We start from the raw sequence: 26,287 nt of genomic DNA, 5'->3' as shown, positions 1-26,287 counted from the left end.
AGCCTCTGCCTTTTTTTTTCCCATAGAGTTTTGCCAGCCCAAAAGTACAGTTTCATCTAGAGAAGCGCCCTATCAACCAGAGACGCCTGACCGCAAAGCGAGCATGTGCTTGGATTTAGCCATTTCCTTACACGGCAGTTGTACAAGTCCAAGTGCAATGCATTTCATGCGCCATTCAGCGTTTGACGGAGCATCCCGTAACTCTACTTCTTTTGGTCCGAGAGAGGATCATCAGGCTGACGGACAAGGAAGGCTTTGCTGACATAACGCCCCGTGTCGATCAGGAGCAAGGCTGTATCCCTGAGAACCATCTCCACACATTTTCCATCACCACGATCGTCCTTCAACCCGGTTTACATATCGAGGGTATCTGGCACTATGCTTGTCGCTTACGGTGGGTTTAGCGTGGTCGAGACTGACTGGGTAGGTTGACGCAGTTTGTTGATGGCACTCTTTGGCCTGGTTTAGACACTGGGTGAAATTGCCGAAGTCTGGGACAATCAAAAGCCCAGAGTCACGGTGGTGTAAAGGACAGAAGGTAATAATATAGTGAAGTTATCCAATTTACCTACCGGTCTCTGACCCCGGCACCGTGAGTAAGCATCTTAGAATACAAACTCGAACAGCCTGCGGCAAACAGCGTAAAGCGTGAACGCTCGGCAAAATTCACATACACAAAGCACCATCCCTTGTCTTAGCAGAAAGAGTCAACTCGGTCTTGTAGGGCACCCAATGCATGAATCGAACAGAGTTACAATGTTAATGCTAAAAGTAGACAGGTAATATGTTATGACAGCTTCCCCCTCTAATCCCTTCTTCATACAAGCATTCCGTCTCACACTCGATGTCATCAAGCAATGCTTTCTTTTGTATGTCTGAAAACTGGCGCCCGTCGAAACAAATTAGGACGTCTCGACTGTGCTGGTTTGATGAGGAAAAACAATGCACTTCTGAAGCCGGAACACCCTGCTTGCTGGCTTGAAACAGATCTTCTCCAGCGCCGTATACGGCATGACCTTGTAAAGCCCAGAATGAGGCGTCGTCGGTGAAAGAAAAAAAAATATGATGCCTGACCAGTCGTCCTCTGGGAAGAGGTTATCTTCACCAGACGTCATTTCAATGCGTCCCGCATGTACTCAATAAACGCGTGCTTCACTTATTTCCGAAAGTATAGTGTCACTATTGTGTCATTGTAACATCCTGGTCAGGGTCAACAGTAGGCTCGGCGTCCTCTACCTCAAAACGAATGCCGGGTGTTTGTTCTGTCCGTGTAAAGGACGACCGAGTCACTCGTTCTATCAGATCAGGGGGTAACAATGGTAGTTCAATCTGCCGGTCGGATTCACTTCGTGGCAGGTCCGGTCTCAGCTGATCGGCAGCGTCAGCTTCTGCGAGCGCCCGCAGCATTGCTTCACGCTGTGCTTCCTCCTCCAAGAGAGACCTTTCCCGGCTTCGCCGCTCCCGACTGCTGCGTCTTGGACCTTCTGCTTGACTGAGAGGAGTTGACGAGTAGCTCCGGGGAGGCGCCAGCAGGTTACTCAATCTCGACCGGCTGTTCACCCTGGATAGATGGGGGCTGTTGGAACGTGACGGATGTCGACTCCCTGGCCGACTACCTGGAATAGTTGACATGATTGCTTCGTGGTTAGCGTCAAAGGCGCTGAAACCTGGCTCAGGTCGCAAGAAAGACTGCCGCACATCGGCAGGGTTTCTGAATGATGCCCCTGGAATATGTCTCCGAGGAGGTTCTGATGCAAACAAATGTGGGTTTGGGTTTGACCAACCGGACAATCTCGGCGGATAGTCCTGGCCGAAATATCCTGCTCTCGGATCTTGAGAATAGTGACCCAGTTCGAGCGGCCGAGAAGGGCCTTCTCCATTTCCTGGCACCGGAACAGAAGGAGGTACGTAGAAACTTGACGTTGACTCCAAGGTATGTCGCCGTGATGGCGTGCGAGAAGTGCTCCTTGCACGCTCACCATATTCCGCCCCCACGTCAAATGCGTTGGAATACCCAGGGCTCCGCGATCGACGCTCGTATGGCTCTGGCTGATAGAGGTTGTTAGAATTTGCAAGATTTTGGTGTGCCGAGGCTTGGGGTGTGCGTAAGTCAGGCGGCAGGGTTGCAGCAGGCGTCCATGGGCCCATCGGTTGCACCTGATCGAAGGGCAGTAGTGGCATCTCAACGTGAAAGCTGGAATACTCGTGTAGACTTCGAGTTCGGGGTCGTGGTTGATGTGTATTGGGTAAGGGCAAGCCGTGACGATGAGCATACAACACAGGATCCATCAAGTGTTCGTTTCCGTCAATCGTACCGTCATCCGACATGGTGTCAGCGCCCGGGCTGTCCGCTTCATCAAGCAAACTCTCATCAATCGCGTCCCGGCCTTCTCGCTGCGCCTCGTCCATAGCGAGACGGAGGAGATGTTCACGAAGCCGTTGGACACCGTCTCCCGAAAAGACGCAAAATACATCTCTTTGGGGGTGCGTGAACTCGGCCGGGGCATCGCGGCAGAAGCAGGTCAAGTCGTCGCGGAGAAATGCTTGAACGCCCGTCAATGACAGGTGGGTCAGCCGAGGACAGTGATGAAGAAGTGCCGTAATACCCTATTCATTGGTCAGAAAGAGCAATAGTCCAACTAAGATACCCATACCTTGAGCGTCAAATTTACACAGTAGCTGAGATGGACTCTTTCAAGCGATACGAACTGTGAAGGCGGTCCGATCTTCCCACCGGGGCTGAACACGAGGGGACCTTTAGCAAGTGATATAATGCTTGCATCCGTCAAGTTCTGGCATTTCACCAGACCAATTCTGCGAAGCTTCGGGAGTTGTGCCAAATGACGGACACTGGCGTCCGTGAGCCGGGAGCAACACGCCAGGTCAATATATCGAATTCGGTTGCAAGCCTTCACTAGTTGAATGACTGCATTGTCCGTTAGGTTGATGCAATGTCCTAGATGAATGTAATGCAGATTCTTGGTCAGTTTACAAATCGAGGCCACGGCGCGATCCGTAATGTGTCTACACTTGGCCAATACCAAGTTTCTCAGACGAGGCGCGGCCGGAATGATCCTTGCAATAGCATCATCTCGGACTTGTTCGCAAGCCGTCAGATCCAAAATCCGCAACGCATCGAAGGAAAGGCGTGGAGGGAGATTTGTAAAGGCCGAATCATTGATGTCGATGCAATGAGCCAGGCGTAGCTCTCTGAGATGGGACAAATTGGAGAGCAGTGCAGTGACAGATTCCGAGGTGATGGAGTGGCAGCCAGCGAGGTCGATCTCTAGAATTGATCGGCAATTCCTCGCAACAGCCGTAATGGATAGGTCTGTGGCTCGCACCACGCCGTTCAGTTTTAGTCTCTTGAGTTGCCTGCAATTCTCGGCAATTTCCACCAAAGACTCATCGGTGATGTTGGAGCAATTGGTGATGTTGAGGCCCTGCAATTTTGCGCAATTCTGAGCCACTACATGGAGGGTACGGTCCGTCAGGGCGTCCAGATCTGTAACATCAAGTGCCTGGAGCTTCCTGCAGCCGTCCACTAGGCCAGCAACACCAAAATCGGTCAGATTCGAGCAGTTGGTCAGCGTCAGGCGCTCGATACCCTTGCAGTTCATGAATGGCTGAACTGTCCCGTCGTTGATCTTGTCTGCAATCGCAGACAGGTTCAATCTCTTGACCATCTCATGGTATGGAAAATAGCTCTTGTCACCTTTTCCTAAAGCCGCCACAACGTTGAGTAGGTTTGCCCACTTGTTGCACAAAGGGCGATGCCACAGAATGCCTACTGTGTACATGGCCCAGTGATATGACACCATCATACAGTTTCGCAGGTCGGACGTCGTGGTCAATTTCGCCAGGATGGCAATGAGGATTTCGGGAGGTAACTTGGATATGGGGGAGAGACGATGGACTTGTTCGAGGTCGACATCACTGTCGCAGTCGCGAATAGCCGTAACGGCACCAAGGGAGGACTGCGAATCGTTGGCATGTGCCATGAAGTAATCGGTGTCTTCATCGTCGCCAGGACATGGAGAACTGTCTGAGCTGTCGGATTCCACGGTGGCCGTACTCAAATTACGTGTATGGATGGGGGCAAGACGAGATCGCGGTTCGTCCGCCATGTTTGCGAGATCAGGCTGCGGTGGCGGAGACGGGAAGTTGGGATTCGAGTGCACACAGTATAGAAATGTCCCAGAGATTCAAGCCTCTGCATAGATGAACTCCTCAAAAGTGTCTTCAGAGGTGGCTTCGGAAGTAGAGAGTCATCGCTAGGTGGTGATGCCGTTGGTTTGCTTGTTTTCGAGGGGGTAGTGGGAAAGGCGCATCCGGTTGCGGCGGTGAAAGGTCACGATGTAAACAGACTAGGCATATGCATTACGGCTCAAACAGAAGGTGATAATATAATATGCAGTCTTGTTCAGCGGCCGTAGAGGAATTAGATGACCTTGGAAAGGTTGAAAGGAGGTGGTGCGGGAGTAGGCTCGTGGAGGGCGTCGAGGGTTGTCGAAGAAGGGTGGTCGAAGGTGTAGGGCCGGATAGGATGATGGAGGAGTCAGGGAGTCAGAGAAAGGAGGTATTTGGCGGTCATAGTGGCAGAGTGAATGAGTGGCTAGTGCCGCTGGGTCAAAGAACAGTGGTTGAATGGCCGACACCCGCCAATAAGTCTGGCTAGTGAGGCTTCAAGTTCAGGCACCTCGCCCCTCACAGCTTTTGCCCGGGCTGAGCATTGCCACTGACAAATCAAGTTTGTTCCCTAGAAGCGGGTGAGGAGGCACCCGGGAAGCCCTTACATGACCAAGGTATTCTTGTCTGTACAGATACCTGGGAGGTCCTCAAACCCTCTTGCCCTTGGCTAACGGGAGATCAACCGCGGGCAGCAACGACTCTCTCCCTTATTTTGCAGCCCTCGTGTGTACACTACTTACGTATACGTGCTATGTAAAACAGCTCAGCTGCCAAGTTTGGCTGGTGATGCAGCATCCTTCTCCCATTTTTGGGCCTATCTAGGATCCAGTAGTTGATGTTTACCTAGGTATGCACTTAGGAAGAGCTTGTATGGCCCATTGCGTCAGTAGTTGTGGCTAAGGCCACTGGAGGGGCACAGAGGCTCAAACCAGCAGAGGGAAGCCTACCTGGCTGGGCACAGTTATTTGCTCATCCTCCCCAGATCCAACCCCAAGGACCGAGCCCCCAAAGCCTTGAGCATCACGTTGTCGATTGGCATTTCTGACATACTCCTTTACCACCAGCTGTCCAACACATTGCCAGAAATTCCAGATGATTGCCTTTTCTTGGTGGTAGCTCACGAGTACAATGCCTTTAACATCGCCCTGACTGGATACGGTATCAACCTACCGCATGACTATCACTGCAGTACTGACCATGAGTGGACACACCCAGATCTGATTTCCGAACCAAGAATGCCTCCTCGAGACCCAGTTTCTGCCTTGACACATACCCGACCACCGACCCAACTCGAGGATGTCAGGCGATCTGCACTCTCGAAAGCAACAGTTCGAGTACTGAGTGCTCTGAACACCAGGGGCTCACCCGTAACCACGTTGTGCCCCTGACCATCTTCCGACCCGAGTTTGACCAGTTGTCTGCCCTCAAACCACTGAACGGTCTGCAGCTTCTCAGATGTTCGTCTCGTGCAAACTCGCAGACTAGAGTTGTGCAAATTGATCATACCATAAGTCTGTTATTCACACCAGCTGCGGTCCAAACTGCGGTCCACCTGCCAACACTACGCATGACGTGCTCTGCATACGCCGGGAAAGGCTATGGGGGCGGCGACCCAAAGCTCCGTGACACCGATGAATATGCATGCCTAGCCTCTGTTGGCTGCAGCCATGGTTTTTTAACATTCTCAATCCTTCAAGACAGACGCTTGATTCTGTGATCCAGAAGGGTCTACATTGTTTAAGGAAAGAGCGGGAAAAAAAAGGCCGACAGCGTCAATTGTATCCCAGGCTGGTTGTTCGGTCCGAAGAGGTATCCTTCGTAGGCTGTAGGTACGAGAACGTCGGTAAATTGTACTGTTATCTAGAGGATCGGCCGTACTTGTCAATAAAATAAGAAGGGGCTTATTGGTCTGGAACACCAACTAACGACTTGTAGTAGTGTTCCACACTCTGCACAGATGTCCACTGCCATCCACATGCTGCGAGTACTCGTTTTCGAGTAAAGGATTACACATACTCTGAATCTTGCCGATCCCGATGGTCCGGCTTGAGCCGATCCTTTTCTGGAGAAAGACATCAGGGCGACTTCCCCTGTTGATCGGCAACGCCGTCAAACTAGGAGGGGCACGAGGGGTTAAGACACGAACTCTTGCAATTCAGACAAGCCACAGCCCATACCTATGTGGACGGGACAAAACCCCCCAGGGATCTCTTGTTCACAAAAAGTTCTTATCCATATCTGAAAACAGGGACTCTTGGGAAAGGAAAGAACGGCTCGAGATTAGACCACCATTATTGCAATTTAACTCCGGATTCAAGCTCAAGCCCCCGGCAGGCAGGTATATTACTGACACGACTGTACGTACATATACTCCTTGGCCGCGGCTCCGACAATAGCATAATTCAATACATCTTTGAGCATTAGCCACGCGGGTTCGTATCCAGAATGCGCCTTTAGTCCTTTTCTCTCTTTGCGCCTTTAGCCCATTCGCGGAGTATATTTTTTCTGATCTTGCCTGTGCTGGTTTTGGGTAACTCGGGCACAATTTCGACCTCTCGCGGCACCATGAACCGGCTGATTCCTGGATGGTCACGCGCCCATTTGATCACATCTTCGCCCGTCACCTTGGTGTTGGGTTTGACGGTGATGAAGGCCTTGGGTCGTTCGCCCCAGTGGCTGTCGCTGACGGCAGCGACGCCGCATTCCAGGATATCCGGATGCGTGACAAGCAGTGACTCCAAAGCGACGGAAGATATGTTCTCACCACCTGATCAGATGTTCAGCAATTCGTGCAGCAGAATATTTCAACCATCAAAGACTTACCCGAAATAATGATGTCCTTTGCACGGTCCAGAATCTGGACGGCTCCATCTTCATGCCACACTGCCAAATCGCCGGAGTGCAACACACCGCCGAGGAAGAGCTTTCTTGTCGCTTCTTCGTCCTTGTAGTACCCTCGAGCGCAAATGTTACCATTGAACACAATCTCTCCTATCTCTTTGCCATTCTTTTCGACATCGATGATCGTGCCCTCGGGCACATCCGTTTTGATCACTCTAACGGGCAGTGAGGTGATAAAGCCATGTCCTTGACGAGCCATTTTCGCATATTTGTCCTTGACATCTGGGAACTGGTTCCATTCTGGCAGAATGTATCCTTTTGTGATTGGACCATATGTCTCGGTCATCCCATAAACATGTACCGGGTGCAAATTCAGGTTTGTCATTTGCTCAAATAGATGTGCCGTGGGAGGACTGGCAGCCACCGTGACTCGCACGGGGTTGGGTAGCCGTTGGGCCTTAGAATCAGCGCACAGAAGAGTGTTGACGGTCGGGGCTGCACAGTAATGGGTGATGCCTTCGTCCTTCAACAGCCGCCAGATCTCTGGGTAGTCGATTTTGCGGAGACAGTAATGTGTTCCTCGAGCAGCCGTTATGGCCCAGGGGAAAGTCCAACCCATGGCGTGGAACATTGGCAAGGTCCAGAGATACTTGCACCGCTCACCATCATGATATGCAAGTCCAGAATCAATGATATTGCCTAGAGCTCCCAAATAGCAACCACGATGGGTGTACTCGACACCTTTGGGACGGGCGGTCGTACCACTTGTGTATGCCAAAGCATTGACGGCAAGTTCGTCGGAGGCTTGTACCTCGAGACCATCCCAGCCACGAGAGCCCAGGGACGCGTCGTATCGAAGGCCCTCAAGCACAGCTTCATCAAAGGGTCCACATAGCTGGCCCTCGATGGCATCGGTGTCTGTGTCAATGATCAAGGGCACGTCAGGGTGTTTTTGCCTGTAATCATCGAGCAAGGGTAGAAACTCGGCGTCGACTATAATAGCATCGGCATCGGCATGGTCGAAAATATAGGCGATGTCATCCTTTTTCAACCTATAATTTATCGCGATGTTGATTGCGCCTGCGGCTCCAATGCCAAAGATGGCTTCGAGAAAGGCCGGCGTATTCGTGCACAATATCCCGACTCTCCCGTATCCTTTCTTCTTAATGTAATATGCGAAGCCTCGCGCTCGGTCAGCGAACTCGATATACGATCTTCTCAGGATCTTGTTGTTGGCTGTGCGGTGATAGATGGCAGGGGCATTAGGCTCGATGGATGCGGCGCGGGGTAGGAAGAATGTCGGCGAAAGAGTATGGACGTTATACCATGACGGCGTGCCGACGGTGTGATTGTCGATGCTGAGATTGTCGATTGACTTGCTCGCTGGCAGCTGAGAGTTGGAAGGGAAGATCTGCGCTGCCAAACTGGACAGACGCGATTTGGCGGAGGACATGTTGGGCACTCTCGAGGATGCTGGAGAGTCGTTCCTTTTGTCTGCACAGTACGTATCCAGCTACGACATTATGAGAATGAGCAACCGTACCAGAGTGTATACAGCGGAGTTGACGCAATCGAACGGGCGGGAGGGCGATCTATAAAGTTCGTTCCCAGTATTTGCCTCGCAAAACTTTGGAGCTCATGCAACCCACATGGAGCAGTATGTGAGGTGAAAGTCCGAGGCACTCAAATAGCTGAGACTAGTAAGTCTGGGGTAGCCAAGGGGGAGTGTGGGTACCCCAAGGCCGTGAAGGCCGTGCCTAGAGCCCCCGAAAGACCCCTAATACTTGTGCTCTGTAGGTCGGTCGGGCGGAACCACGATTGCCCCTGAGTCTCTGGTTGGTTCCTTGGGGCTGGGGCAACGGAGAACCTTCCGCACTCATCATCAATTGTCCCGGTTGAGCCTCGGAAAATTCTCCTTTCTTGGTAATTTCTTGGGGCCCGAATAAAACCCGTAGTATGGCACATTCGTAGTCGATGTGGATTTTAGGTATTATAACATGCCGAATTAGGAGGGCAGGGATACCTCAGTCAAATGCACTCGAACTTGTACCGAGTATATGGAAATAATAGGCGAGGGTTTAGTGGAAGTGAGATCTGCCGCCTTCCCGCCTTTTCCTCGATTGGGACGCGGGCTTGGCAGTGCTAAGCAGAAAGCATTCGTTCACCCAGTCTGCCATGCCAGTCGATATACATCTTCTATTTGTAGGTATGAACAATCAACAACTCAATGACCAGGTCTTCGCTTACCCGGTACTGGTAACTCCGGAGCTATGCCGTGTTGGTGTACGGATGATATCTACTCGGTACATATCTGCCACTGTCAAGCGCGCACACCGCGTCTTCTCCATGACACGCGAGACGGCCCTTTCACTCCTTGTCTCAATGGCGGCGTCATCAAGCATATCCCAGGCTCCAGAACGTCTCAATATTCGTACCGGTATCCTCATCAATGTACGGGGTCGGGTCCCTAAGCGACACGTTTTCCCCGTGGATCTCGGCAATTTGGCCTGTCAAGGATGGATTCGACACGAGCTGTTGAACACCTCGGGTTAGGGTGGACATGGGTGTGATGATCATCTTCTTGAATAATGCTTTGTCCGGCGCAATGTTTGTTTCTGAACGACAGGTCAGTTTCGACTTCACAACACCCCCCTAAATAACCTACCAAGAACAGCTGGTGCCAAAGCATTGATCTGGATGTCCTCCCTCTCGAGTTGACGTGCAAGTGACCTTACCAACCCCACGACGCCGAATTTCGAGGCTGCATAGATGGGAGCTACACCAAACGCATATAACCCAGCGTTCGACGCCGTGCAAATAATGGAGCCTTTGGAAGGGACCGTGGCGCCATTCACCACCGCATTCCTCCGGATGTAGTGAATGGCCAGTTTGACAGCTGTACGAGGGTCAGCAGCCGCACCGTTTGTCGGGGGCGATTTTGAACTCACTATATATTGTTCCAATCAAATTGACTTCCACAGTGTGCAACGCGGGCTTTGAAGGCGTTTCCTCGTCGACGATCAATTTTGGTTCTCTCGATATCCCAGCATTGGCCATGACGACATCGATCCGTCCTTGTTCTCGATAGATCTGCTCAAACACTGCTGCTAGCTCATCCCACTTCGAGATGTCGGCTTTCATGAACGACAAACTAGCATCTGGATACTCTGATGATAATCCCTTGACAATCTGCTCGCCCTCTGGGTTCACATCAAGGACAGAAACATGGGCACCTTGTTCTGCGAATGATCGGGTGATACCCAAACCTATCCCCGAAGCCCCTCCTATATGGTTGAGTGGACGTCAGGGAATGTGTGTTCCATGGAATGGAGGTGTCAGGTTGCAGATCGACTAACCTGTCACCACAACGCTCTTCCTTGCTGCAGTCATCCTGAAGATTAGAACCTGTCCGAGCACTTTTTGCGGTGGAAATGCGGCGTCAGGGTGGTATCGCCGTGATATATAACAGACCCATTCGAATTTCGAAACATACTTTCTGTCCAGACACAGGTCAACACACTGGAGGACCATCATCCCTCTCCAGTTCTACACCATCCACGGAATTGCCCCACGAAATGTCAGCGATTCTCCCATGTGGGGCCCTTCAGCCTCGACGCCCCTTTACCCCGATTTTGACTGACCCTCCCAATCACAGAGGAAGTCGATCCAATTGCCGAGAGCTAGACCAGTCTGACCGGGGGATCCCCTCATCGGATATGGACCTAATGTGTGTCGAAGGCAGTTGACGCAGAAAAGGATCAGATTTATGATATGTCCCGGCAGGTCAGGTAGTCGTCTCATGTCCAAAGAGTCTGATATCCGCCCTCGACTCCCGTGCTTAATCTCTGATTCAAAGCAGACAGACGGTCGATCACTCTGCTAGGCACGAAAAGTTCATCGGATTGTCTGCTCCATTGGACCACTATGGCAGAAGTGAACATCGAGCAATCGACTCTGAACTCTGTGAATGGCAAAGTGGTGGTCCTTGCAGGTCGGTGAGCATGGTCGTCGTACTGTCGGTCTCTATAACTCACCGCCATACTTTCGTCTTCTAGGTGGTGCCCAAGGGATTGGCGCGGCAACGGTGACACAACTATACCAAGCGGGCGCTCATGTGTTCTTTGGCGATTGGGACGATACCAAGGGTTCGAGAGTAGCAGATGAACTTCGGGCCTCGCCTTCGGAAGGAAGCGTGACGTACCTCAAGGTCAACGTGCGGGATTATCAGTCTCTTCTCTCCCTGTTCGACGCCGCCTACAACAAGCACGGACAGATTGATATCGCGATATGCTGCGCAGCGGTGACAGAGCGACCGGGATATTGGGAACCAGAGAAGCTGGACCTCCAGAGCGTGAGGGAGGTACGTCTAATCATTGGTGGCTGCCCAGCGGCTTCTCTCACATTCGCTCACAATGAGGTACAGACACCTACGGGCATCGCCGAGGTGGTCGACATCAACCTCAACGGCACGTTATATTTTGCCCGCCTCGCCGTGGCGTACCTCAAGGAAAAACATACCTTTGACAAAGAGTCAACAACAGCCAAGTCCATCACGTCGTCGAAATGCATCACGCTCGTCTCGTCGGTGGCAGGATTCAAAGAGTCGCCCGGTCTATTCGCATATTCGGCCGCGAAACACGGCGTGCTGGGTCTTATGAGAGCTCTGCGGCCGTTCACGGCGCCGTTGTATGGATTGAGGATCAACGCTATCTGTATGTCCAATCTGTCTCATTCCCCGTCCTCCCTCCCCTCTCTAATCCTCTCAATAACCTCCAGGCCCATGGGCAACCGACACCCAACTCCTAGCCGGCGTGCGCGCCGAATGGGTCAAGAACTCGATGCCGATGAACCAGCCCGTCGACGTGGCAAAGTACATCATCCAGGTCAGCGCGGAACCCAGCACGCACGGCAAAGCCCTGTTCGTGACGGGCGGCAAGGCCGTCGACATCGAGGAAGGCATCAAAAAGACCGAGCCCGTGTGGTTGGGGGAGAAGAACTCGCGCGAGTTGGCTCAGGGGCAGGTCATTCTGGGCTTGGTACGTTTTTTTTTTTCCATTCCCTCGTCTCTCGTCTTTTCTTCCTTGTTTCCCTACCCGACCCTCTTACTTCTCGGTCCATTTATACCCTTTATATCCGCTCAGCACAGTGTCCCCTCGTCCCAAATACCTCTTTTGAGATGTGGATATATGTGGAGGTTATCCTCGGTGCGAGCGATTCGCAACCCCAGCCCGGGCACTCTGCATTCATTCGTTGGTAGTACAGTTCACGAACGAAAAAGGAACTGACATCGACTGACTGACTGCCTCACGTACAGGGCATGGACTGGGGCCACAACAAGCCAAAAGTCCACGAGGGCATGAACGGGACTTCGACATGAGTTGTTTTATCTCCTTTTGCAGTGGAGCAATAAGAACACGCGCTGCGTTGCTTTGCGGTAAGGTCAAGTTAGAAAGTTAGAAGTTGGAATTGAGCCAAGCCACAGAAGGGAAGCACAGTGGTTCAAGTCATCCAGTGATGGCATTAATGGATCCGGAATCATTCCCCTGATTGTATTCTCTCGACTTGACCAATCTCCCTCCTCTCAAGCGAATGTAAAGTGAATACTACTTGTTCCCCCAGGCCGTGCCACCAGCTAGCGCTCTCAGCTAGAGCTACAGTAGTTCAAGCTGGAAGAATTTAAAAGTGAAGGTCCTGCTTGACCGGTCAGGCGAGTGAGCGAGCGAAGAATTCGTGTTGAGAATAAAAAGAAAAAAAGAGAGAGGCAAAAAGGTCGTCCCACATATCCTTCTCTTCTCATCTCTTCCCAGTGAGCCAAGCCAGCCAGCCAGCCAGTCACTCAGCAAAGCCGAGCAAGCGAGCTTGCTCGCTCGACAAATTCCATCCAGATAGGGAATTTTTGCGTAGTCTTACTGTCGGCGGCCTAGCGATCTTGGAATGGCGGGATGTCCATTGTGATGACCATCCTGGCGTACTTGGTTCCAATGGTAGGTTCGTTGCCGTACTGGAAGCAAGAGAGAAGGTTAGAAGAAGAAAAGGACTGAATGGCTCGAGATCCCAAAGCGACATCTCCAGAATGGAGAAACAGGTGGTGAGGGGGACGGCAGAAGCAAATAGAAGAACACCAGCAGACTTACCGCACCGTGAACCAACGCCATCTCCCGATGGCCCGGCTTGTTCAACCACTTGACCTGCCTGACACTAAAGTCGCGGGCCCAATCGCTGAGGATGTACGTGGACTCGAGCCCTTCGGACATGCCGGAGTCAGTCGCCTTCCATGGCTCAAGCCCTTCGGATAGAACGTCGAGGGCGACATTCTGATTCTTGTGGAGCGGCTGCCAATTGGTGAACACCCGTCCATGGCCCCCTTCTGTGTCTTCGCGCCGGTAAAACCGCTTCAGGTCGTCGAATCTGTCCGTGTCCTTTTTCCCGTACACGTCTAGGAGGTTCATGTAGTACCAAGGGCGCTCGCTCTTGTAGATTGCGAGCGAGTGGCGGAGACGGATGGGGAGTTTGGTCGCTGCGAGGCATGTGTAGACGATTTTGTCGACTCCCTTGAGAGTTGCGGGTAGGGCGGCGATCGTGTCTCCTGATGTATGTGCGTAGGCGTGTGCACAATGGTAACCGAGTAAGAGACCTAATGAAAAGAGAAACGACAGAGAAAGAAACAGCGATTCAGCCCAGGTTCATCTTCCATGCCTTGTAAGCTGCAAGGTTTCTTACTTACCGTTCTTGCAGAAGCTTGGCTGCTCGAGTAGCGTCTTCAAAGTGTGGTATAGCCCGACCTGTTCAGGATCGATCAAAGCCGTGTTCGCCGAGCAGGTGACATACAGATTGTATGTCAGCGTCACACGTTCACCTGCGGTGACCTCGAGAACTTCGTGCTCGCAGTCGCTATAGAAGGCTGCCCATTGAATGGAATTGCTGCCTTTTCCGCCAGACCAGTCGAAGACCTCCTCCCGACCCTGGTGGCGGAGCACCAGCTGCCCGCCTTCGTGGACGCTCGGAAGACAGACAACTAGCGACCCGATCTGGTGCTTCGAGCGTGGGGTGTCGACGTGCGCTTTGAACTTGCCCGACGGCGCGGCATACACCTAAGTTCCCAAAGTTAGTGAAATGCAGGTGTGCCACAAGGACGAGCCGCTTTTACATTCAGCTTGTATAGCTCCGCCCTGACACCATGATTCTCATTGGTTTGTCTCCAGTTATTTGGAGCAAGAGCCTGCGCGGCTGTGGCAATAATGCCCAGGGAGTAGGGGTTGAAGTTTGTGCAAAAGTCAGATTCGTCCAGCTTCCCAGCTTTGCGATATGTCTCGTCCATGACATCCTTCCCTGCGCGCCCAAAGCTCGCTGGCTGGCAGTCCTTGAGCAGCTGCTCGAAGGAGGGTCTCTGGCTATCGGTACATGGCAAGGTCACTTTATGTGAGCCACCAACAGCCCCAGTGGAGTCCCATCTGATGGTGATCGGGTCGCAACGCATTTTGTGCTCTTCAACACTTCCCCCTGGCGCTGGCGGTGCTAGGTGCTCTAGATCACTCTCGCTGGAGTTGTCGTAGCCGACGAGGCCATCACGAGAGGGGGGGCTCCCCAAGCTGGGTTCGCTCGAAGGTTGGTCGCTAGGCTCGTTGTCCTCATCCGATTCGGTATCGTCAGACTCGCAGATAAGGTGTTTATCAAATGAGGTGAGTGGGATTGAGCCGCCAACCGCGAAGACAGAATTCTCGCCCTCATACTGGACTTGCTGGGCGAGTTCTTCAAAGACCTTTTGTTCCGCCTGCTCAGCTAGGGAAGGCACTTTGGAGCTCTGAGCTGCTGCTGCAGTTGGAGTTGCCATGATGATGAGGAATATTGTGGTGGATGCTTCGAGAGAGAGTTTATCGACGGCACACTGTTGGCTCTATATATGCACAAGGAGAGTGAGTGGCTTTTGCATATAAGAACAATCCGACACTTGGGCTGCACCTTTCTCTCAGGCATCACTAGGCAGTTGTGCAGACACGACTACCGTTAACATGTGTGCGGTTGAGTGTGGTGAAGGCAGCGTCAGGCAGCACATGCATGTAACCGGAAGTTTCAGTCCTGATTGGACCAGGAGGAACGGCATTCATCGGACTCCTCCCACATCTTGCTGCCGGAGCCTTGAGTAAAGCATCAGATTTGGAAGGGTCTGGAAATGATAGCGAGCACTGGGGGCCGCAAGCCGATGTTTTGTGACACAGTAGATGCTGGCACCACCAGGATATTTCATGACCGTGGTCCTTTCTCCTCATCAGTCGAGCTGCTTGACTCATGGACCGCAATAGGCAAAGGCCCGCTCGTCGCTTCGGCCAAGTTCTGCTTTCTCACATCCCACCCTCCATGCCAGCCTATCCAACCCTGCTCGTACGGTCCTCTCAAAGCAGCGATCACAAACGTCAGTCCCACCAGAGCCACACTAAGACTCCCACTCGCAATCCACCCGCCACGCTCGTATAATTTTGCACCTGCCGAGGTCCCTGTTAATTGACCCGTGAATGTACACAACATGTAGGCTGTGTTCACTCGATTCCGCCCGGTTGGCTCAATGGCATGGATCGCAGCGCGGTTTGCTACCTGAGTGATTTGGAGGCCCATGTCAAGCGTGAAGGCCTCAATTATTGGTCCTGCCACCGCGAGTTTGCCCGTATAAGTGCCAACGGCCACCCCAATCAGATTGGCGGCACAGCCCATCATGCAAGAGAAGAGGGGGGCGAAGGGCTGAATGAGGTATTTGGCGTATAGCGGGCCCATGACAATACCAGCCACACCGATCAGTGCGAACAACCCAATGACAACTGGCGAGTAATTGTACGGGGAATCGGCTAGGAGAAACGTGAGTGTAGTCCAGTAGTTTGTGAAGGCGGCCGAGATACAGAAGCTGATCAATCCAGCTTGGACGAGGACGGCGTACTTCTTGTACAGAAAAATGATTCCGCCGATCATTTTGAAGTAGTTCAGTCCCTGAGGGTTGGAAGAAGGATAATCGGGCATAAAGAACCAAAGCGTAACAAGGATGAGGTATTGCAGCGCAAGCGCGATCCAGTAGATGTTTCGCCACGACGTGAATTGTGTGACGACACCCGAGAGAATGCGGGCAATCACGATGCCAAGGAGATTACCAGAAGTGGTGATACTCAAGGCTAAAGCGCGTTGATGAGGGGGTGCCAACTCCGAGACCAGCGGAAGCATAACTTGAGGAATGACCGTGGTAACGGCACACAGGTAGGAGATCGCACAGAAGGCTGTGAATGAGTGAGTGACGCACAGTCCGATCCTATAGCAGAACGTTAGCATTGTGGATCCTTCTTTCGCGTTAGGCCGCATGGTGTCCAGTCTCTAGAACAAGCGCGACTTACCACAGGGTGGCTGTGAATGCAATGAGTCCCAAGGTCAACGGTCTTCTCTTTAGCAAATCGCCCAACGGACATACGAAGAGCAGTCCAGTGGCATAGCCAGCCTGCATCAGAGTTGGGATGCGTGATACCTTGACATAGGGCACGTTGAAGTCTTCAGCCAGGATGTTCAGGATTGGGTGGTTGTAGTATAAATTGCCCACAGTGAAGGCACCCGCAAACGCGAACAGAACATTATGCCAGATTGAGAATGTGGGCGGCTTCTCTGGATTCCATCGACACCACGGCGGTGTCCATGTCAGGACATCGATTAAACTCTGCCGTTTCGATCTCGGGTTTGCGACCTCGGGTTTGGGGTCTTCATATGTCGCCTCAACAGTTTCAACGCTTTTCTCACCAGGGGCATTTGGCCATGCCTGTGGTTCGTCGGTTGAGTCTCTTTCCACCATGCCCGACCAACAACAATTTTCTCGGGGAAACTGTAGGGACGACCAGAGAAAATCCAAATTCGGGGATCGAGAACAGTTATAAAAATACGGTGGACGGTCAGGAACTATTCTCGGCCCGGCCTGGGGCACGGGAAACGAAGTGCGTTCGCGTGCTAATTTTCGGAGATCGTCGGTTCCATGCCATTAACTCCAGACAAGATTTCCCCAACATCCTGAAGATTGTCGATATGTGTGGGAAAGTTCAGATTCGAATGGAACAAACACATCAACCGTGGGCTCCCCTTATTGCCGTACACCGTGCGGATTCTTGTGGGCACACCAACGCACGTTTTTCTTATTTAATTGTGCTTTCCAACGGGATAGAGGGGGGACGGTCCCACAATGTGTGAGATGAACTGCGGGCGGCATGCCGTGTTTGCCGATAACGGGAATGGAGATATGGGAGATCCGCAGCCCGAAGGAGACGCCTTCGCCGAGGCAAGATTGCTGACAGCATGTCTTTCCCGTTCAAGAGAGGGATGGTTATAAACTCATGGAGGAATGAGAGCTTTCTCGAGGGAAAGAAAAGGTGCAACAAGCGATATATGAAAAGGAGACAAGATGGAACAACAAGGTCGAAGATGACGTTCGACTCGGGTGTGACACGTGACTCCCCCTTCGGCCCCATGATTGCGCCAACTGTGCCAATTGTGACTCCGCAGCTCAACAATCGATCAGCATCCATCAACCATGTGCCAGTCATCCATCAAGGCACCTTTCAAGCATCGTCCGACTTGGCTCAGATGCATTGCAGCATGGAGCGCACTGTGACTCATTCAATGTTTTAAATAGCGGGCAACCTCGATAAACAAACCCTTCATGAGTGGATTCAATCCCGCAGAGAGCTAACTTTCTCACAGAAAACATCAACCATGGAAGATCACAAGCTTCTGGTGAAGGATGGTTATGACAAGATCGCCCAGACCTACCTCGACTGGAGTCATGGGAAACCAGCAGCCCGTGTCACCCGTGTCACCTACGTGGAGAAGTTGCTCTCTCAACTGCAAAGTCCAACTGAAGCAAATGTCCTCGAGCTCGGCTGCGGCGCAGGAGTTCCATGTACGCGATTGTTGGCACAGTCATGCGGTCGAGTCTTTGCCAACGACATCTCCCAAGCGCAAATCCACCTCGCCAAGGCGAATGTGCCAGAGAAGAACGTGCATTTTATCCAAGGAGACATGACACATCTCGAGTTTGACCGTTCAACAATCCAGGCTGTGGTGGCCTTCTATTCCATCATTCACCTTCCACGTGAAGAGCAACGCAGCCTCATCCAACAAATCTGGGAGTGGCTGTCCCCCGCAGGCTATCTGCTGTGCAACTTGGGAGTTGCAGATAATCCTGGGTCAACAGCAGATTGGTTAGGATCGCGAATGTATTGGAGCAGCTTTGATGTCGAGACTGGCATGAAGATGCTGAAAGACACCGGCTTTACTGTCACCCAGAGTGAAGTGCTACATGACGACGAGGATGGCAGGCTGGTTCCATTTTTATGGGTTTTGGCCCAAAAGATTTAATTCTGACGGCTTGCGCCCCGTCTCATAGCGAAATGCACTGTCAGGATCCCAGCCACGGGTGTTGTCTCGGCTTTCATGCTATGCTCCAATGTCCACCGCTGATCTCGACGGTGCCAACTCCGCTGATGCCACCGATACGTTCCATGACCCTCCCATCCATTTGACGGCAATCTGCGGTCTCTCAGTCATTGTGGAAACACATGCACCAATAGATATGGAAGGTGCCATCGCGTTTAAGGAGAGGATTTGGCGCATTTCACACCTAGGGCCCGCCCGTCTTCTTACAATGGCTGCTTTTGACAATGGCGAGCAGCCACCCAGCTAATGGAAATGATAATAAGGTGTGAGAAATTCTCAAAGACGATTGTATATGTGTCAAATCGGCCACAACCTTGGCGACAACGAGAAAAGTGGCAAATTTCTGAGAAGACTTTGACCCTCTGTTAGCTGGAACTGGCAGTATAAAGAGTAACACGAAGAACTAACTAAAGGAGGCAGAGAACGCTTATACCCGGGTGAGTGTGCGTCTCATGCCAAGACACGTGTCACTGTCCTAGGTTCATTCCTAGGTGAGTGACTCTACCTGTCACTATCCAGGTGAGCGAATCCAACCCGTTGTGACATCAAACCAAGGAGGGGAGCCTTTTCCAGGCGAGAGAACCTCGACTCCCGTACAGGAGAGGTGTGCCACTGGTCTGCAAAATTTGATGACAGTCCTTACTTCGATCCTTTTATGGCTCAGATCCTTCTACGAACAGGGGTGTGACGGCTCAGTTTGCTACACCCTGGCGGCTGGAAACGATACAACGTCCTTGGCTGTTACTCGAGCACTATATCTCCTTGCACACAATCCACGAGGCGAGGATACAAAAATACCGTTCCTCACCTTTCGATGTCGACCCTCGACTTTGCACGGGCGAAGAGTACGGATGCGCAGAGTTTGCGACACCGTCAGCTCGCTTGCTTGGCCGATTTGAGTGGGTTCTTCGTCAACCCAGACAAGGACATGGGAGAAGACAGTAAGTTGAATACCGGCATCGTCTCCAAGCCACAGGGTTCTCTATTTCTCCGAGCACGAAAGGATTACGGCTCGTAAAGATCTAGCAACGGTGATATACTTTCTACAAGGGCCCACGGCCGAGTCCTCTGCTATCGACACCTTGTCCGGCTTGTCCAAATGAAACAGGGAAGAGGGAGGAGCCACGTTCATCGAGATTGTCTTGTAGGAATAGGCACTGTTCTCGAACCCAAACCCTACTCGTATCGGGAGTTTTCATGTCCGGGAGTTGAGAGGTTCGGAATCGGCTAATGCACCAAATCTGGTTCGAAGGAAGTCAGGAAATGGTTTCAGTGATGCCACTCTATCTAGCTCACGACCACCTATCGAGCCTGACTGACTAACTACATTTACATACTATTGTGCCCAGTATCCGTCACTGGAAGATCATTCATCCACAGGCCTACATATATGCATGTCCTGGGATACGCGGGATGGCCCCGGCAGCTTCCTCATTCGACATAGCCTTATGCATTGCGTATCAACGGTCGATAACTGATGACAGCCTCGCAGATCACCGCAGACTCGTTTCGTCAACTGCTTCTCCACCACAGCCAAAAACTTTCGACTCCCAAAGGATCTTCATGCCATGATGCACGTTGCCTTCGGATTTCCACGATCATGCCGGCGGCCGCTTCTATCTAACAGCGTCAATCAAATGGTGTCATCGTCCTACGGAGCGGTTGATCAGCGCTGCAGCAAGGCGTTCCTCAAATGAGATAAGGCGCAAGATTTATCGCATCCTGCACAGGGGTCTGGAGTATCAGGCATCGTCAAATATGTTATCAGAGTCGGTGTTTGCTTTCAGAACCACCTCTCTTCGCAGGAGAGATCCACATTGCAGTCAGGATGCTTGACGGTGCCTCCACGCTGTTGATATCAGCGACACGTGGTGTCGGGCCTATGGCCGAAGATCATACATATAATAAGGAAAGTACATGAACTGCCTTGACTCTAGGTGTGCGCTGTTGCTTTGTCTCTTTCCTCAATCGTTGTACCGTTTGATTGCTTGAGCCCTACAATAACCGTTGCTACCATGTCAGAGTCTCAGTCAGCGGTTCTGTCCCAAGGGGTTGGATATGGGGTTGTCGTGGGCATCGGGTTCTTCTTCACGGTCGTCATGGCTGGCATCTCCATGCTCCAGGTACTTAAAACTCTGTCCCTGGACGATTTTGTCGCAATACTGACCTCTTGTTACAGAATCGATACACGAACTTCTCCACCAGAACGAGCGAAGAGTTTAACACCGCCAGCAGAAATGTGAAACCTGGTCTTATTGCTGCTGGTATCGTCTCAGCGTGGACCTGGGCTGCCACCCTTCTCCAGAGCAGCACAGTCGCTTATACCTATGGCGTAGCTGGACCATTTTGGGTAGGTCACTGCATTCACTCTCCCCGTGACAAAGGACATGCTAACAGTGGTAAAGTATGCTGCGGGAGCCACTGTCCAGATCCTGATGTTCTCCATCCTGGCCTGTAAGACCAAGATGAACGCCCCTCGATGCCACACATACTTGGAAATCATTCAAGTTCGCTACGGCACCGTCGCCCACGTTGTGTTCATATTTTTCGCCCTTGTCACAAACATCCTGGTTGGCTCGCAGCTCCTGCTGGGCGGCTCCGCTGTCGTCACCAGTCTCACAGGCATGAACGTCTACGCAGCCATCTTCCTGATTCCACTCGGCGTCGTTGCTTATGTCCTGATGGGCGGCTTACGCGCGACGTTCTTATGCGACTACAGTCACACGCTTATCCTGATGGTGATTATCCTTTACTTTATGTTCCAGGTCTACTGCACAGACGACCTCATCGGCTCGCCATCTCGTATGTTCGACCTGCTCAAGAAAGCGGCAACGCTTCGGCCTGTGACCGGCAACCAAGACGGCAGTTATATGACTTTGAAATCCAACAACGCTTTGATCTTCGGCGTCATTCAACTTTGTTCCGGCAGTGGCACTGTCTTCTTGGACCAGGCGTACTGGCAGAGAGCCATCGCATCTCGTCCTACGACCGCCGTTCGGGCATACATTCTAGGTGGACTGGCATGGTTCGCTATCCCTTTTGGCTTCGCCACGACCCTGGGATTAGCATCAGTCGCCCTGACCGACAATCCTGCATACCCGACGTACCCAAATGCACCTTCGTCGAGCCAGATCTCCGCCGGCCTTGCATCCGCTTTTGCAGCGAGCACTCTGCTCGGCAAAGGCGGGGCAGTGGCCTTGTTGATCACGCTCTTCATGGCTGTGACATCCTGTGCATCTGCAGAATTGATCGCCGTCTCATCGATCCTTACCTTTGATATCTACAAAACCTACATCAAGCCCAATGCGACCCCCAGCAATCTGATCTTCATGGCCCATGTCAATGTTGCCGTTTTCGGTCTGACCATGTCCATCTTCGCCATCATCTGGAATGTTATTGGAATCGATCTAGGCTGGTTGTTCCTGGTCATGGGCCTGCTGATCGGCGGTGCTGTGTTCCCTGTCGCATTTGCTATTACTTGGAAAGGACAGAGTCGAGCGGGTGCCATCGCGGGAGCTTTGAGTGGTCTTGCCGCTGGTCTTACTGCCTGGCTTGTTGAAGCTAAGGTCTACTATGGAGAATTGACCCTGACGACCACGGGATCAAACTACGCTACGCTGGCAGGCAATTTAGCCGCTATCATGACTGGCTTGATCGTCTCGGTAGTCGTGTCCTTGCTCAAGCCGGACAACTATGACTGGAGCACAACTCGGGCCATCAACTTAGCGGGCTCTCATGCTACCTTGGACGGGACCACTCCCCAAGCGACGGATTCTTCCCGGTCAAGCACTACGCACAGTAGCGGCGACGCAAAGACGAAGGATATCAAATCCATCAACGAATCAGCATCCCCGGCACCAATCTCACCCGTGCTTGTACCTACATCTGCACCGGACGAAAAGAACTTGACGACAACCGTCAAGCACGACACCGACCCTATCCGCGCCGATGAAGAACGCCAAATGTCACTGGACGCAGCCATCGAGGAGCACCCGTCGCGCCTACGCTCAGCTTTTAGACTCGCCTGCATCGCCTCGTTCGTCTTACCCTTCATCATGGACTTCTTGATCCCTATTCCAATGTTCCTGAGCCATTACGTCTTCTCAGTGGGATTTTTCACCGCCTGGGTCGTTATCAGTTTCATTTGGGTGTTCAGCTCCGCCTTGATCAGTGTTGTCTTGCCCGTCTGGGAGACAAGAGGGTTCTTTGCCATGCTGTTTACGCAGGTCCTTGGAGATATGAAAGGGAGAAAGAGGTCTTCGTGAGGAGGAATCGTATGATTTCCGTTCCGACGTCCAGGATCCCGGAAGATGGAAGTTGATGCGTAGATTCACTGTCCCTACATGTTTCCCCCAAAGAGTAGATTCTTTATAGACATAGAGACATAGAGAAGACTTAGATGTTTCAAGGAGATGATCGTTTACCTTGCAGCTTTCATTGTAGAATGCGACGTCGCTACAAAACCCGAGATAGGCAGTGAATAGCCTAGTCCGACCAGATTGTGCGGAATAGTATAGACTGTATTTCCTCATCACAAGACCCATGCTTGATGTTGCAACAAGTCCAAATGGGCACAGGATGTCCTTACGTCCTTGTACCTCGTGGAAGAGCAGTGAAGGGTCAAGGGGACTCAGGTGAGAAGGGTCTGGTTATTGATAGACTAACCGAAAGTGGTAAAGCGCATAATGACCCATTGAATTGTTCGAAAACTGATGAGACAGTTTGGTCGAACACTGAGATTCACATAACTCCTGCACTGACTCTGTCCATATCCCCAGAACAAACCCTCAGAGGCCCACGCTTAATTTGTGTGCATATCACATCCCAACAAGATGCCTCCTAGACTCCGCCTGCGCACGCTCGCGCAGCTCGCAGAGCTTCAAGTCGAAGCTGCTTCCACATACACGTGCGGTCGTTGCTCGCGACTATACGCAACTGCAGCAGCAGCAGCGCAGTCAATAGCGACAACACCGGCTCCTTCAGATGCGCAAATGCGAGCCTCGATACCAAGCCTCTCGCGCTACCCGCCCGTGCAACCCCCCTCGCACCGCAACCCAGCCTACCGAAAGTCCCAGCTGCTGCGCTCCTACGTCTCGCTCCTCCAGACGACGCCGTTGATCATCTTCTTCCAACACAACAACCTGAAGGCTACCGAGTGGGTGAGCATCCGTCGCGAGCTGGCCTCGGCACTCCGAAAAGTCGACGCACAACTCGCCGCGCAAGGCAAACCTCCGCACGAGCTGATCGGAGACTACATCAAGTTACAAGTCATAAAGACCAACATGTTCGAACCAGCCCTCCGAATCGCCGAGTACTTCAAACCGCTACCGGCGCCAGAACCGATTGGCGGCCTAGCAGGCATCCCATCGGAAAAGGATGATCCCTCCCTGACACACGTGCTGTCCGTGGCAGCATACGAAGCGGCGCAGCAGCACAAGAACGAACATCCCCTAACACCTGTATTGGCCGGCTCCGTGGCCATTTTGACCCTCCCGGCCGTTTCGCCGACCTATCTCAAGACCGCATTTTCGATACTATGCCCCCAGGCGCCCCTCTTCCCTGCCCCGACGAGGAGAGCAGTACCCCAATACTACGAGCCATCAGTACAGGACGGGTTGAAGAAGCTCATGCTCCTTGGGGCGCGGATCGACGGACAACTCTTCGACATGGACGGCACGAGATGGGTGGGTAGCATCGAAGGCGGCATTGACGGCTTGCGGGCACAACTGGTCGGCATGCTGCAGGGCTTCGGGGCCTCGGTGGTGCACACTCTGGAGAGCGGTTCAAGAAGCCTCTGGTTCACGATGGAGGGCAGACGGAGGATGTTGGAGGAGGAAGAGAATCCCAAGGGCGAGGATGGGGAGGCAAAGAAGGAATGAATGGATTTGGACGTGTATTCTTTCCGCCAAAGCACGTTGACAAGCTGCATATAAGAGGAACACCATGGAGGTCAAATATGTAACAACAGCAGAGCTCGGCGCAGGCGCAGGCAAATCCTGTTGTCCCATGGAGAATGGAGAAATCAAGCCAATGTGAGCATTTAGCTTTCGTATACTTTACTTGTGCGTATGCGTATGCGAAGAAAATCCATGTGCACTATGTACCTACCTCTTGCCCTGCCCTCCCAAGTATTTCGGGGTATCTTTGCGCGCCCACACAACCCTTGACAATCAGTTCCGGTTCCTAGCCACCTCAGACACGTCCAGGCAAACCGCGATAGAACCGCATCCCCAGAAGCGACCCTGCCAGGTCTCTTTTGATATCCCAAACCGGCCACCCCCTTGTTCTAATACACAATGCGTAAGAAAACGACAAGTGCCGAAAACACTGGGTAGTGGAGATTCATGGGGCGCCCAGAGATGACCAAAACCCGATCCCTCCTTCACATAAAGTTGTAAACCAGAGTGCAAGATCAGACCGGGACACCAAGGTCCATACTGTACAAGGTAGTTGCGAATCCGCACCTACAGAAGCACGGCATCGTGGATATCAGAGTCCCTGGAGGTGATTCATCTTTCAGGAGGCCTTGTTGCAAGACTGGGTCCTAAAGGCTGATGATAGCAAAAACCTAACCAGTCTTCCTCTTGGTGAACGAAGGTTCTTCGCCATAGACAGTCTTATATTCCTCCAAATAGCGGTCCTTGTCGGCTTGAGCTTGATCTTCGTAAGTCTGTTTGAGAAATCTGTCAGTATCTTCTGTCTTCGAGGGCACACTTATAGAGTATGCACATACCTTCTTTTCCGATGAGGATAAATTCTTCCACTCTTGTCCTATCAATTTGCCGCGTTCGCCCACCGTCATACCCCGAAGGTCGCCCGAGTCATTCCTTTCTTTGAAGAAAAAGGCATAGGCATTCCTAGGACGACGGACACTGCGGTCGTCTTGAATGGGCTTGTACTGCTTCTTCTTGCCAGCTGCCTTGGCCTTTTTCGTCAATTGGCGTCGAGCATTGTTCGCCAATCTGATCTCCAGGGGCGAATGGGTCTGAACCCATTGTTTGTAGGCGCGTTCATTCTTGGCTTTGTTCTCGGTGGCTTCGTGGTTGTATCGCTACAAGAAAAGTGTTAGTTACCATGTAGTATCAGGGGCTGTGCGCGAAGGGTTTCCTACCTCACGCTCTTCTAGTGACAGGTTCCTAAACCTCTCAGCTGCCGCCGTAGCCGCAGCCTTGACCTGTCCTCCACTCTTCTTGGTCTCTTCTGAAAATATGAGGCGGTGGGGTGTTGAAGGAAGTTGTTTAGGCTCTTCCAACAGCGCTGCCGCTCTGAGATCCGCTTGCTCTTGACGCGCCTTCTTCAGGAGAGTGGTTTTGCTGGGAGGCTTTCTAACTTTCGGTTTTGCCTTAGTTGCTGTTTTTTTGGCTTTCCTGGTAGATGGTTTCTTGGTTGAAGTGGCCTTTTTGGTGGTTGATGTGGTGCGTTTGGCAGATGTCCGGCCTGTATGTTGTTTTGGGCGGCTTGCAGGCTTTGTAGACGCTGTCGCGTATGCTCTAGCTTGCTGGAGGGATGATGCAAACTTCGCAAGCTTATATCGGGAGCTCAAAGGGTCGTCGTTGGCCCTGCAATTGCATGTCACGCGTAGAAGAGGGTTGGCCGATACAGGTCGCGTGAGGGATCGAGCAGATCTGGCCAACAGCTGGTTGGCCAAGGGCCGGGAGAAAGGGAGTGCGACCGTCATGGCCGCCCTTGAGATAATGACAAACTATTCAATGCAAGGAGGCTGCCCTCCAAACATGTATGATTCTGGTTTGACTTGTTGTATTCGGTGGCTGGGGGGGGAGGCTTCCGTCGATCGATCCACGCG

General features: G+C 52.2%; 10 protein-coding genes across 10 annotated transcripts; 4 read left to right on the top strand and 6 right to left on the bottom strand.

The window, feature by feature from the left end:
• Positions 1 to 1,179: 1,179 nt before the first annotated feature.
• AYO21_04168 (hypothetical protein) lies at positions 1,180 to 4,127 on the bottom strand (the record flags this gene model as incomplete). The annotated part of the gene is made up of 2 exons (XM_022654141.1): positions 1,180 to 2,607; positions 2,655 to 4,127. 2 exons carry the CDS (start codon positions 4,125 to 4,127, stop codon positions 1,180 to 1,182), a joined length of 2,901 nt encoding a protein of 966 aa, XP_022513656.1.
• A 2,517-nt stretch (positions 4,128 to 6,644) lies between these two features.
• Positions 6,645 to 8,485, bottom strand: AYO21_04167 (hypothetical protein; the record flags this gene model as incomplete). Its single annotated transcript, XM_022654140.1, has 2 exons — positions 6,645 to 6,958; positions 7,015 to 8,485. 2 exons carry the CDS (start codon positions 8,483 to 8,485, stop codon positions 6,645 to 6,647), a joined length of 1,785 nt encoding a protein of 594 aa, XP_022513655.1.
• A 941-nt stretch (positions 8,486 to 9,426) lies between these two features.
• On the bottom strand, positions 9,427 to 10,422 carry AYO21_04166 (hypothetical protein; the record flags this gene model as incomplete). The annotated part of the gene is made up of 4 exons (XM_022654139.1): positions 9,427 to 9,647; positions 9,698 to 9,928; positions 9,981 to 10,316; positions 10,389 to 10,422. The coding sequence occupies 4 exons, from the start codon at positions 10,420 to 10,422 to the stop codon at positions 9,427 to 9,429; spliced, it is 822 nt and encodes a 273-aa protein (XP_022513654.1).
• Positions 10,423 to 10,956: 534 nt separating this feature from the next.
• Positions 10,957 to 12,409, top strand: AYO21_04165 (hypothetical protein; the record flags this gene model as incomplete). The annotated part of the gene is made up of 5 exons (XM_022654138.1): positions 10,957 to 11,023; positions 11,088 to 11,392; positions 11,456 to 11,744; positions 11,809 to 12,068; positions 12,347 to 12,409. 5 exons carry the CDS (start codon positions 10,957 to 10,959, stop codon positions 12,407 to 12,409), a joined length of 984 nt encoding a protein of 327 aa, XP_022513653.1.
• Positions 12,410 to 12,952: 543 nt separating this feature from the next.
• AYO21_04164 (hypothetical protein) lies at positions 12,953 to 14,863 on the bottom strand (the record flags this gene model as incomplete). The annotated part of the gene is made up of 4 exons (XM_022654137.1): positions 12,953 to 13,033; positions 13,167 to 13,618; positions 13,757 to 14,123; positions 14,180 to 14,863. 4 exons carry the CDS (start codon positions 14,861 to 14,863, stop codon positions 12,953 to 12,955), a joined length of 1,584 nt encoding a protein of 527 aa, XP_022513652.1.
• A 410-nt stretch (positions 14,864 to 15,273) lies between these two features.
• Positions 15,274 to 16,849, bottom strand: AYO21_04163 (hypothetical protein; the record flags this gene model as incomplete). The annotated part of the gene is made up of 2 exons (XM_022654136.1): positions 15,274 to 16,321; positions 16,404 to 16,849. The coding sequence occupies 2 exons, from the start codon at positions 16,847 to 16,849 to the stop codon at positions 15,274 to 15,276; spliced, it is 1,494 nt and encodes a 497-aa protein (XP_022513651.1).
• Positions 16,850 to 17,760: 911 nt separating this feature from the next.
• AYO21_04162 (hypothetical protein) lies at positions 17,761 to 18,405 on the top strand (the record flags this gene model as incomplete). The annotated part of the gene is made up of 1 exon (XM_022654135.1): positions 17,761 to 18,405. One exon carries the CDS (start codon positions 17,761 to 17,763, stop codon positions 18,403 to 18,405), a length of 645 nt encoding a protein of 214 aa, XP_022513650.1.
• A 2,093-nt stretch (positions 18,406 to 20,498) lies between these two features.
• Positions 20,499 to 22,748, top strand: AYO21_04161 (hypothetical protein; the record flags this gene model as incomplete). Its single annotated transcript, XM_022654134.1, has 3 exons — positions 20,499 to 20,606; positions 20,663 to 20,833; positions 20,889 to 22,748. The coding sequence occupies 3 exons, from the start codon at positions 20,499 to 20,501 to the stop codon at positions 22,746 to 22,748; spliced, it is 2,139 nt and encodes a 712-aa protein (XP_022513649.1).
• A 567-nt stretch (positions 22,749 to 23,315) lies between these two features.
• Positions 23,316 to 24,362, top strand: AYO21_04160 (hypothetical protein; the record flags this gene model as incomplete). Its single annotated transcript, XM_022654133.1, has 1 exon — positions 23,316 to 24,362. The coding sequence occupies one exon, from the start codon at positions 23,316 to 23,318 to the stop codon at positions 24,360 to 24,362; it is 1,047 nt and encodes a 348-aa protein (XP_022513648.1).
• A 689-nt stretch (positions 24,363 to 25,051) lies between these two features.
• Positions 25,052 to 26,161, bottom strand: AYO21_04159 (hypothetical protein; the record flags this gene model as incomplete). The annotated part of the gene is made up of 3 exons (XM_022654132.1): positions 25,052 to 25,153; positions 25,217 to 25,534; positions 25,595 to 26,161. 3 exons carry the CDS (start codon positions 26,159 to 26,161, stop codon positions 25,052 to 25,054), a joined length of 987 nt encoding a protein of 328 aa, XP_022513647.1.
• Between the last annotated feature and the right edge of the window lie 126 nt (positions 26,162 to 26,287).

Source organism: Fonsecaea monophora (assembly GCF_001642475.1).
Source record: "Fonsecaea monophora strain CBS 269.37 chromosome Unknown Scaff22, whole genome shotgun sequence".
Classification (NCBI taxonomy): domain Eukaryota; kingdom Fungi; phylum Ascomycota; class Eurotiomycetes; order Chaetothyriales; family Herpotrichiellaceae; genus Fonsecaea; species Fonsecaea monophora.
This window is presented reverse-complemented; position numbering and strand designations above follow the sequence as displayed.